Source organism: Scyliorhinus canicula, chromosome 13, assembly GCF_902713615.1.
Source record: "Scyliorhinus canicula chromosome 13, sScyCan1.1, whole genome shotgun sequence".
NCBI lineage: Eukaryota > Metazoa > Chordata > Chondrichthyes > Carcharhiniformes > Scyliorhinidae > Scyliorhinus > Scyliorhinus canicula.
This window is the reverse complement of record NC_052158.1, coordinates 146031587-146043905: the sequence shown is the minus strand read 5'-3', so window position 1 is coordinate 146043905 and position 12319 is coordinate 146031587. Positions and strand designations below refer to the sequence as shown.

General features: G+C 43.4%; 1 protein-coding gene across 1 annotated transcript in view; it reads right to left on the bottom strand.

Annotated features, from left to right (window-relative positions):
* eif2a (eukaryotic translation initiation factor 2A) overlaps positions 1-12319 on the bottom strand; it is a 55169-nt gene that overhangs the window by 22313 nt on the left and 20537 nt on the right. The window contains exons 5-8 of the mRNA XM_038816066.1: positions 10060-10159; positions 8350-8432; positions 5606-5679; positions 2012-2156 (exon numbers count right to left, since the gene is read on the bottom strand). Coding sequence (XP_038671994.1) covers positions 2012-2156; positions 5606-5679; positions 8350-8432; positions 10060-10159 — 402 coding nt within the window. The remainder of the gene's footprint in view (positions 1-2011; positions 2157-5605; positions 5680-8349; positions 8433-10059; positions 10160-12319) is intronic.

The window sequence follows — 12319 nt, the reverse complement described above, 5'->3', positions numbered from 1 at the left end:
CAACCACAGTCTAGCCTACTCTCAACCAGTTACCAAGGCAATCATAGAATTTACAGTGCAGGAGGCCATTCAGCACATCGAGTCTGCACATCTTTGGACTGTGGGAGGAAACCGGAGCACCCAGAGGAAACCCACGCATACAAGGGGAGAACGTGTAGACTCCGCACAGACAGTGACCCAAGCTGGGAATCGGACCTGGGACCCTGGAGCTGTGAAGCAACTGTGCTAACTACTATGCTACCGTGCCGCCCAATGAACGGAGCCAATGGCTACACAGCCCAGCCTGTGGCATGAAACAAAGGCAATGGCTTTGAGCCTTCTCAATGTTTTCACAAGACTAAAGGGAATCATGGGACACTTCCAATGTGTTAAAAGCCTCACAAAATAAACTTTGTTTTGCTCTCTATTTATCCCTCCTCTCTGCCCAATACAGCCTGTTCCTGCACTGAGGATGTTGACTCATACTCGAGTATCTGAAACACTTGATACTTGACCAAAGGTGCCATTCTGGTTTGAATCAGTTTTGTCAGCCTACGTTACAATGGAAGGGGTAAGGCAGCTCGGTGGCACACTGGTTAGCACTGCTGTCTCACGGCGCCGAGGACTTGGGTTCGATTCCAGCCCTCGGTCACTGTCCGTGTGGAGTATGCACATTCTTCCCGTGTCTGTGTGGGTCTCACCCCCACAACCCAAAAAGATGTGCAGAGTAGGTGAATTGGCTACACTAAATTGCCCCTGAATTGGAAAAAAAAATAGAATTGGGTACTCTAATAAAAAACAATGGGAGGGGAATGAAGACATCCCAGTCATAACTCCTAACCCTGATCCTCCTCTCATCCACCATCTACACACATGTACTTTCGAGCAGGTTCAGTGGATAGTAACCAGAAGCAAGAATTCCGCCATGTTTTTCTCCCCACTAATCAATGGGCAATTGCAGCACTCTATAGTCGTCAATTTGAACCTTGCGGTCCATGTGGCTCAGTACTAGAATGGGGGAATGGCTTCATTGAAAAAGCCACTATTCCATCATTGGGTTTTAGTGGTTGCTTTCTCCGAACCAAAAACTCCAGACAAGTAACTACATAAAACTGTAACTTTTCAATAATCAATGAACACAGGCAAAAATGAAATAAAATGATTCAATCTTAAGTCTTTAAAAGGGGCTGATTTAGCACAGGGCTAAATAGCTGGCTTTTAAAGCAGACCAAGGCAGGCCAGCAGTGGGGGTTCAATTCTTTACCAGCCTCCGCGAACAGGCGCCGGAATGTTGCAACTAGGGGCTTTTCACAGTAACTTCATTTGAAGCCTACTTGTGACAATAAGCGATTTTCATTTCATTTCATTCAGGTTTGAGGCCACAAAAAGGTCAATAGATGGGCAGCAGAGGAAGGAGAAGTGGATTCATATCCACAGATAGAAATCGCAGCAGGACAGCCTGAGAGGGGCGGTGTTTAAAAATGAAGGAGGTCATATCAGAGGGCAAGACAAATCTACACATCTACTACTGGCTGCCTCAACCTACAAACAGCTCGTTTCCCCACCCTCTCTTTCATTGTATGATGCATGCCACAAAGCAGTCCAAAGAAGTGCAACAAAGGCTGGAATATTCAGAATAAGCCTTGGGGGATGTTAAAGTGAAGCACACTTTATCAATTCTTTCCAAAATCTGTGCTTACTCTCTTCTGAAAGTTATAGGGGCTTTTCACAGTAACTTCATTGCAGTGTTAATGTAAGCCTACTTGTTACACTAATAAATATTATTATTATTACTACTACGGATCATCCCAGTCAATCAAGCAAACCCTGGCATTCAGCTATTTTCTATGTGCATGCTCCTTCAAGGGCCAAGTGACAGTACAGAGTTTTTCCCTCTACTTTGTATGCTGTGACATTGAGCACTCAGTCGGGCTATATACTTGTTCAACTTAAAGTAATGTGTGTTTATTCCAACCCAGAATTGCAAGGATGGCAACTTAAAAGTGTTAGTCCCAATTCAAGTATGCCTTACCTTTCTTATTCCAAATCATAGTCACTTTGTCAGCTTTGAAAAAACTTTTATTTGCCAAGGCAGAGGCAGGACCGTCAAAGTTTGGGTACTGATACAATCGAACAAATGATGGCGCACCTTTAGATCCAGGCACATAAACGGCAACCTTTTACAATAAAGAAAAAAGTTGGTTCTGGTCAATCTTGAATTGGTATTTCAAAGTATCATCGACACAGGCATTTGCTATCTCATGTACAGATCGCCCCACTTCACCACCCAATTTTGACACTTCCAGTCTATTTCGAAACATCCTTACTTCGTGTACAGATGCTTAGACATCACCACATCACGTACAGACATCAGCACCGTTCCACTCTGGCTTTCGTCTGTAGTATGTTACGGTCAATGCAATTCTGTCATGTGGACATAAGTTTAAAGTCTGCCCGGAATATCACCAACTTCAATAGACAACGTCCTCCTGTTCTTTACGTGAAATGTGTCACGCTAGGTGAATGTTTTGAAGTATGTCAATCGTGAAAGGGCAAATAATGCCGTGGAAAGCACAGCTCCAAATGGGCAATTTGAAATGTGTCTGACAAACGCTGTGGAAATCTCTATCAACATTCAAGCCCAGATAAAGAAAAGGGAGGCAGCTTGTGAAAGAGAGCAGAATGAGGGATAGTTCTAATACTAACTTATATTTCTTTTTTTTTAAAAAGCATTGCTTTATAATGTTTAACATCACCTATAGAACTTTTATTCCAAATTCAGTTCTTTAATTGATTAAAAACCCTAGCCTTTTTCCAGGTCAACATGAATAAGATTTGCTTGTTGAGACATAAGGATTCTTTATAGTTCTGGCAGTTGTGCAGAGAAGAGCCATGAGGCTGGCCCTTGGCGTTACAAGATTAAATGATAAGGGGAAGCATGGTAGCATTTGGATAGCACAGTTGCTTCACAACTCCAGGGTCCCAGGTTAGATTCCGGCTTGGGTCACTGTCTGTGCGGAATCTGCACATCCTCCCCGTGTGTGCGTGGGTTTCCTCCGGGTGCTCCGGTTTCCTCCCACAGTCCAAAGATGTGCGGGTTAGGTGGATTGGCCATGATAAATTTCCCTTAGTGTCCAAAATTGCCCATACTGTTGGGTGGGGTTACTGGGTTATGGGGATAGGGTGGAGGTGTTCACCTTGTGTAGGGTGCTCTTTCCAAGACCCAGTGCAGACACGATGGGCCGAATGGCCTCCTTCTGCACTGTAAATTCTATGATAATCTATGGCAAAATTGGGATTTTCCGCTGTTGAATGGAGGGGACCTCAACAAAGTGAATGTCTTGGGCCAAATTGTCTGTTTCTGTCCTGTCAATATTACGTTTGTAAATATCAATAATATGGGAATGGTAAAGACAAAAGGCTACTTCACATTAAATTGTGGCAGTAGTAGGTCCTCATGGCACCGAGGACCCGGGTTCGATCCCGGCCCTGGGTCACTGTCCGTGTTGAGTTTGTACATTCTCCCCGTGTATGCGTGGGTCTCGCCCCCACAACCCAAAAGATGTGCAGGGTTGGTGGATTGGCCACGCTAAATTGCCCCTTAATTTTAATTTTTTTTAGATCACATGGGATTAGGGGCAATTTATTAGCTTGGATAGAAGACTGGCTGATAGACAGAAGGCAGAGAGTCGCAATAAACGGGTCTTTTTAGTGGGGTGTCACAGGATTCAGTACTTGGGCCCCAGCTATTTACAATTTATACAAATGACTTGGATGGATACAGGGATAGAAGGTTCTATAGCCAAATTTGCAGAAAATACAAAAATAGGTGGGCCAGTAAGTTGCAATGAGGGTATAAGAATCTTCCAAATGGATATAGACAGGTTAGGAAAGTGGGCCAAAATATGACAGATGGAGATTAACATGGAGACGTGCGAGGTCATGTCATGCCTTTGGTCGGAATTTTTTTTAATAAATTGAGAGCAGCAGGGTAGCATGGTGGTTAGCATAAATGCTTCACAGCTCCAGGGTCCCAGGTTCGATTCCCGGCTGGGTCACTGTCTGTGTGGAGTCTGCACGTCCTCCCCGTGTGTGCGTGGGTTTCCTCCGGGTTCTCCGGTTTCCTCCCACAGTCCAAAGATGTGCGGGTTAGGTGGATTGGCCATGCTAAATTGCCCGTAGTGTCCTAATAAAAGTAAGGTTAAGGGGGGGTTGTTGGGTTACGGGTATAGGGTGGATACGTGGGTTTGAGTAGGGTGATCATGGCTCGGCACAACATTGAGGGCCGAAGGGCCTGTTCTGTGCTGTACTGTTCTATGTTCTATGTTCTATGTTCTATGAGAGTACCCAATAAATTTTTTACAATTAAGGGGCAATTTAGCGTGGCCAATCCACCTAGCCTGCACATCTTTGGGTTGTGGGGGCGAAACCCACGTAAACATGGGAGGAATGTGCAAACTCCACACGGACAGTGACCCAGAGCCGGGATCGAACCTGGGACCTCGGCGCCGTGAGGCATTAGGGCTTTGGTCGGAAAAACGGGACGGCAATTTATCTAAATGGGGAGACACTTCACGGTGCTCCGTTGCAGAGGGATCTGGGGATTCTCGTTCATGAGTCACAGAAAGCGAGCATGCAGCTACAGCAGATAACAAAAAAAGCGAATAATATTTGAAAAAAAATAAATAAAAATATTTTGGTACTTATAGCTAAAGGAATAAAGTAGAAAGGTAAGAAGGTGTTGTTGCAACTATAAAATGCATTGGTGAGATTGCACCTGGAGTATTGTGCACAGTTTTGGACCCCTTATTTGAGGAAAGATGTAGTGGCATTGGAGGCAGTTCAGAAGAGGTTCACTAGATTGATTCCAGAGATGAGGGTTTGTCGTATGAAGAGAGATAGAACAGTTTTGGCCTATACTGTCTCAAGTTTAGAAGAATGAGGGGAGGTCAAGTTAAGATATACAAGATGAGCAGAGATATGGAAAAAGTAGACATGGAGCGGATGCTTCTTCTTGTGGGGCATTCTAGAACAAGAGGTCATAATCAAGAGGTCATAGTCTTAGGATAAGAGGTAGCAAATTTACAACTGAGAAATTACTTCTCCAAAAAGATTGCGGATCTGTGGAATTCACTATCCTAGAATGCTGTGGATGCTGGGACAGTGAGTACATTTAAGGAGTTAGACAGATTTTAAATTGGTAATGGGTTGAAAGGTTATGGAAAATGGGCAGGACGGTGAGGTTAAGGGCAGGATGAGATCAGCCATGATCGAATGGCGGAGCGGACTCAATGGGCCAAGTGGCCTAATTCTGCTCTGCTATCTTATGATCTCATTAACTTAGAAGTTAGATGCTGCGATGGGACTGATTGGGCTGGTGAGAAGGCTTTGGGAGGTGTGGTGGGTAATCTTAGCTGGGGTGACCAGAGTTCCCTTCCTCATTTTCTACATAAACAAGTTTATCAATACGAATGTGGCAGCTAAATTGATCAAAATAATCAGCCAAGCTTAAAGGCAATCAGAATTCTAATTGCTATTTTATTTAGAAACACCTTTACCCAACAATCATCAGTACAAATACCAGGACAAAACACACAGCGGACACGGAAAACAACTGGAAATGTACCTTGCAGGGTTGGGGTCCTAGCGACAGTGCAAAATCTGACACCTTCTGTAAATGGAGTTTGTTCGCTATTTTACCTGGGCGGGGCAAACCAACATCAATTAAAATCCTCCACCGAATATTGTTTTACTAAATTCCTAAATCATATAAAGCTAACTATTACTAGAAGTAATCACTAGATGTACAGGGGCTGGTTTAGCACACTGGGCTAAATCGCTGGCTTTTAAAGCAGACCAAGCAGGCCAGCAGCACGGTTCAATTCCCATACCAGCCTCCCCGGACAGGCGCCGGAATGTGGCGACTAGGGGCTTTTCACAGTAACTTCATTTGAAGCCTACTCGTGATAATAAGCGGTTTTAATTTCATTTTTTCATTTCATTTCAAGTGAATTTTGTCCAATAGCTTTATAATACATATTGTGTCAAATTCTCCGCAGGGACTTTGTAGGAGAGAAGCAATGGAATAGAGTGGATGATGGGAATCGTAGAATTGTGGGTACACCATCCAAATGAGAATTATCAGGTCTTTTACAAGTGTAATTTTAATGTGTCTCTCATCAGCTTCCACCAAATCTCTTATCTACACAAATTGATTTTAATTTTAGAATTAAAAAAATTATTTCTGAGTGACCATTAAAAAAAAAATCTTAATTTTCTTCCAGCCTTGCTTTAAAATTTGCTGTTTCTTGTGAAGGTACTCAGGCTCCGAGGTCCTCTTTGAGACAGCCAGTGAATATCAACAGGATCTCGAGCAGCAATGGGAATCCTGGCTGATGGCTTGCTTTCCTCCTTCTAACTCAGGTATAGAGAGGGTGTTCCAACAAATGCGATCAATCAATTCGGTGCAGATTGTGGACTACATTTTTTTTGTTTTAAAAGGGTACACAATAATTTTATTTTTCCAATTAAGGGGCAATTTGGCGTGGCCAATCCACCTAACCTGCACATCTTTGGATTGTGGAGGTGAAACCCATGCAGACACGGGGAAAATGTGCCAACTCCGCATGGACAGTGACCCAGGGCCGAAATTGAATCTAGGTCCTCAGCGCCGTAGGCAACAGTGCGAACCACTGCATCACTGTGCCGCCCTTTTGTGGACTGAATTAAACGATCTTCTGCTACGTATGGTTTATACCAGATGATACACTTCGCTACATTGCGGGCACGATGCTCATATAGTTTTTGTAAAGGATGTTTGGGCCATTTTTGTCGAGAGCTAAGTGGTGAATATTTACAAAATTCACAATGCATATTTTGAAAAAAAAAACACTTATTTTAGGTGGTGGCCATTAAACGACTAAATATATGAGCACTTTTATAGTGAGACCACACCATCATTGGAAAAAAACATCTATTTTAAAATGCAGACATTGGTAGGACTTGCACTGTGTTTAATAGTGACACTGTCCTTTCGCTACATCCTCAAAATAGGAATCAAGTACAAATAATTCCGACAGCCCAGCAGTATCGGAATATTAAAAACATGGGAATGTTCTTGGGAGCTTCAGTCATCTGATCTGCTCACCAATCTCAGTACGCAAATTTTCCTTGTGCTTCTTAATAAATCTAAAAGCCAACAATTAATTAAGGGAATGGATCTTCAACAATGAACAGTTCTGAAAAGAACTTCAAGACGTATCAATTTACTTTTTTTTTTGAAAATCTTTTTATTGGCTTTTCTCATATTTATAAACAGTTGTTACTTATATACATTACATTTTTCTTGCCCGCGCTAATTTGCTTTATTTTACAGAGAGGTTTGTTTTGTCCTTCATTTAATTAACTGTACATACATTTTGCTGCCCTCTGGATTGGTCTATGATATTCCCACCCCCCTTTCTCCTCCCCTTCCTTTTCCCTTGTGGTTTCCCCATTTCCCAAAACATGTGGGTGTGGTTGGCCAGTTGCTCAGTGCTTCGCTCCAGAGTCCCCATCCCACCTGTCTCCAGTTCATCCTCCCATTTTTGTCTGGTCCCGTCCAGTGGTGTTCGGGCTCTGTCCAGTAGCTGTCCATATATTTTCAGACATAGCTCCCCCTTGTTGCTGCTTGTGCCTATCAGGTCCTCTAGTACTATGCTTTCTGGGGCCCCAGGGTACCCTACTGTCTCTTTGCGGAGGAAGTGCTTTATTTGGAGGTGTCTCAATTCCTGTCCCGTTGATAGTTTGCACTTCCTCGTCAGTTCGTCCAGTGTCGCCAGTCTGCGCCCTACGTGGAAGTCCCCAACCGTCAGTGTGCCCCCATCCCGCCTCCATCTTTTGAAGGTGGTATCTAGCATAGCTGGGGGGAATCTGTGATTGCTGCAGATGGGGGCCATTTTGGTTATCCCGAAGTGCTGTCTCAACTGGGTCCACGTTCTCAGCGTGGCCGCTACCACTGAGCTCGTTGTGTACCTTGTTGAGGAGGATGGGAGTGCTGCTGTGGCCAGGGTCCGAGGGTTGTTCCTTTACAGGATGCCTCCTCCATTTGTACCCAATCTGCGTCCGGTTCTTGTACCCATCCCCTCACTTTTTCTATCAATTTACTTTTAAGAGTATCTTCACACGCACACTTTGTTTTCCTCTGGGGAATAGTGGGAAGTGGTGACAGGATCGCGGGATGATTGGACTGTGTCATAGATGCTTCTTCCATTGCCAATAAGCCCTGGTGGGGACCTAAACCTGGAGCTTCTACAAGGTACCAATAATATTCACTGACTAATATTCTGCAAAAATATTCTGCTTCTTAGTGAGCTGGAGAAGGTCACATACCAAATTCATTGCCTTCAAAAAACTGCACTTCGTTGTTCACATTTCGAGCGCAAATAGTTTCATCGTCTGACCAACAAGGGCACCTAAACCCAGACAAAATGCAGCTATTAACACCTTTAACACAGACTGCTAAAACAGCAGAGATGATGTTTTCAAAATTGCTCAGCTAGTACTATGTACGAAGAACTGTTAAATAATTTCTCCATTTTTCTGTCATTATTCTCCGCTATCTAATCACCATTTCTTTAAAATCTTTTAAAATTTGCTTCCTACTTTAGTACATGGATGCTCAAATCGGTCAGAAGGAGCAACTATTTTGACCCAGGTAAGTAAGAACATTGCTACAGTTAGTTAGGCTCTAAGATGTGAATGGGTATCAATTTAAACTATCTAAGTTGTTTTAGAGTGTGTGTCAATTGGAAATCTCTATGTAGTTTCTATCTGGATTTTGCAGTTGATATTTCATTGTCCTCTAATCTGTATATTTTGGCAGTCTACCTAACCCTCACTACTTTGAAGTTCCCACATCAGGCAGTCAGCTCCACTGTAGCTTATGGAAGGACAGCCATTGATACTGATGTTCCAAGTAAGTAAGTGAGGATCTACAACCAAGTTATATTCTGCTGCACTTGTGCTGGATTGCTCTTGGGAAGGCAAAAGGCGACAATCAAAAAAGTGTCATGTAAAACATCCTCCCAATACAAAAGTAATTACACATGTAAACTTTTTAAAATGTAGTACATATGCTATCTGAGCAATGGCATATGGTAATTTGGGCATTTAAAAAAAAAAGATTTATAGTCCCTCAATTCATTTTTCCAATTAAGGGCCAATTTAGCATGTCCAATCCACTTACCCTGCACATCTTTTGGGTTGTGGGGGCGAAACCCATGCAAACATGGGGTGAATGTGCAAACTCCACACGGACAGTGACCCAGAGCAGGGATCGAACCTGGTACCTCATCGCCGTGAGGCTGCAGTGCTATCCACTGCGCCACCGTGCTGCCCCCATTTGAGCATGTTTAGGGGGAAACAGGCGTTATGGTTTCCAAAGCTCTGCACAACCAGAGATTTCTCCAGTGTCATTTCTGGGTCTGTTATAGAGGAACGTGATTGAAACCGAATGCTTTGATTAGTTCACAACTCAACCATCACGGAATCGTGCAACCACCAGGCCTGTAGAAGGCTAACTAAACAGATCTTGGGCGTTGGTCTTTTCCATCTAGCAATTCCTTTGTTCCTCAAAATGCACATCTTAAAGTAATCTCAGATGAATATTCATGGAATCTATACAGAGCAAAAGGAGGCCGTTTGGCCCATTGAGTCTGCACTGACTCTGGAAGAGCACTTGGCCCATTCCTCGCCTTTCCTCATAACATTGATCATGGCGAATCCACTTCACCTTCACATCTTTGGCCAATCCACCTAACCTGCACACCTTTGGACTGTGGGAGGAAACCAGAGTACCCGGAGGAAACCCATGCAGACATGAGAGTGTGGAAACTCCACACAGATAGTCTTCCAAAGCATGAATTTGGAATGCCTTACAGAGGTTCAACATATAATCAACACAGTAGGTTATAAACCTTCATTTCTACATCATAATTGAGGAAAGCAATCAGGTTCAAAGTCCCATGATATCATTTAAGTGCACATTGACAACAATTTCTGCTGTGATAACATAATCGACACGTAATCTATCATATTTACCAGCCTTGCATTTTCTTTTGGAAGAATGATTTGAGACATTGTCCAGTTTTAAGATCCCAAATCTGCAGGTTTGGTTCTCCTTGTGGATTATTTTTGCTTGCTAAAGACAAGAAAAGCATTTCAGAACAATGAACTTTAAAACCTCTTGCTGTGTAAAGGCATGTTGCTATTTTTGATGGCTTCCATTTAGCTACATTTCTATCACGTGCACACCATTTATCTCCTCAAAACTGAAGACCTCCAAAACGTTATCAAACTTTAAGCAGTACTACCTTTTCAAAAATCATTTTTTTTGCCAATTGTCACCCCCTTTCCATTTTATATTTGATTTGTTGCTGGGATGTAGCTCTAGAGTTGAGGCCATTACTTGCCTCGGAGATGAGTATTACAGGGAAGTTGACAAGGGGAGCATCATAGAATTGTTACACTGCGGAAGGAGGCCATTCAGCCTACTGAGTCTGCACTAGCTCTCTGACTGAGCAATTCCTTTAGTGCCATACTCTTACCTGCTCCCTGTAACCCGACACATTCTTTCTGTTCAGATAACAAATTAAGTTCCTTTTGAATGCTTCAATAGGACCTGCCCCCACCACACTCTCAGCCAGTGCATTCCAGGCCTTAACCACTCGCTGTGTAAACATTTTTTGCTCATATCGCTTTTTTGCCAATTACTTTAAATCTGCGTGCCCTCTTATGCCCGAGCTTTTCATTAGGTAACAGTTTCTCCCGATCTACTCTGTCCCTACCGTTCATGATTTTGAATACCTCCTCTCAACCGTTCCAGTTTCTTATACGAGTTCAACATAACCTTATTTGTTGATTATATAAACTATTTTTCATTTGTCCACCATAATTGAAGAAAGCAATCAAGTTAAGTCACATGGCGTCATTTAAGTACCTTGCACATGCTGTGATAATATAATACACATTGTAAATTAAAATCGAGCCTGATCCTGCTCTCACTCATGCAGTTCCAGAAGCGTGTCTTGGATAATGATGAGAGAGAGAGAGAGAGAGAGCAGGAACCCCCAGGCAAAGATTTTCTCCCGAAAACAGGCCTGTGGAGGCCAAATGAAGCATTCAGCAAATACAGAATAAGTTTGGGATCTTCCTGCATGTGCAACTCAGCTAGTCTTGGTCATAGAAGGGTGGGGAGTGGATATTGGGCCCTTCCGGTGCTTTTACCACACATGAATGCGAACAGAAATTTCCAAGTCATTTTAATACTTGGGAAGTCCCCTTTGCTTAACAGAGCAGGGGACACTCTCAATATACTCAATATACTGACCATAAGTAAATTGAGTTGACTTTATTACACCATTTACACTGTCACATCTCACCTTCCCAACATATTCTTCTCTTCCTTCCTCTCCCATATTTTTATCTAACTGCCCCTTAAATGCATAAATGCCACTTGCTTCAACTACTTCCTCTGTCACCGAAGTCTGCATTCTTACCACTATTGGGGTAAAATAGTTTCGCTTGTATTGCTGAATCGATTTATTGGTGACCATCTGCTACTTAGATTTGATCGGTCCCAAAGGTGGAAACACCGTTGCCATATCGATCCTATCAAATTTTAAGGAGCTCCCTTCAATCTTTTTATTTATAGAGAAATGAGCCCTGTCCAGTTCAGTCCATCCTGGTAAATAATCTCTTAGTTCTGGTATTCAGAGAATCGTAGAATCCCTATAGTGCAGAAGGAGCCCATTCAGCCCATCAATCTGCACTGACCCTCTGAAAGAGCACCCCACCTAGGCTGCTCCCCACCCTAACCATGTATCCCCACCTAACCTGCATAGCTGTGGACTCTAAGGGGCAATTTAGCACGGCCAAGCCACCTAATCTGCACATCTTTGAACTGTGGGTGGAAACCCACGCAGACACGGGGAGAAAATACAAACTCCACACAGACAGTCACCCGAGGACAGAATCGAACCTGGGCCCCTGGCGCTGTGAGGCAGCAGTGCTAACCACTGTGTCAGCATCCCACCCCGCAGTGTGCTTGTAAAGCTTTATTGCAAGTATATTTACACTGAGAAAGGAAAGAGCATGCTATACATGCACAGTACCACAATGGTTAGCACTGTTGCCTCACAGCACCAGAGACCCGGGTTTGATTCCCAGCTTGGTTCACTGTCTGTGCGGAGTCTGTACGTTCTCCCCGTGTCAGTATGGGTTTCCTCTGGGTGCTCTGGTTTCCTATCACAAATCCCGCAAAACATGCTTGTTCGGTGAATTGGACATTCTGAATTCTCCC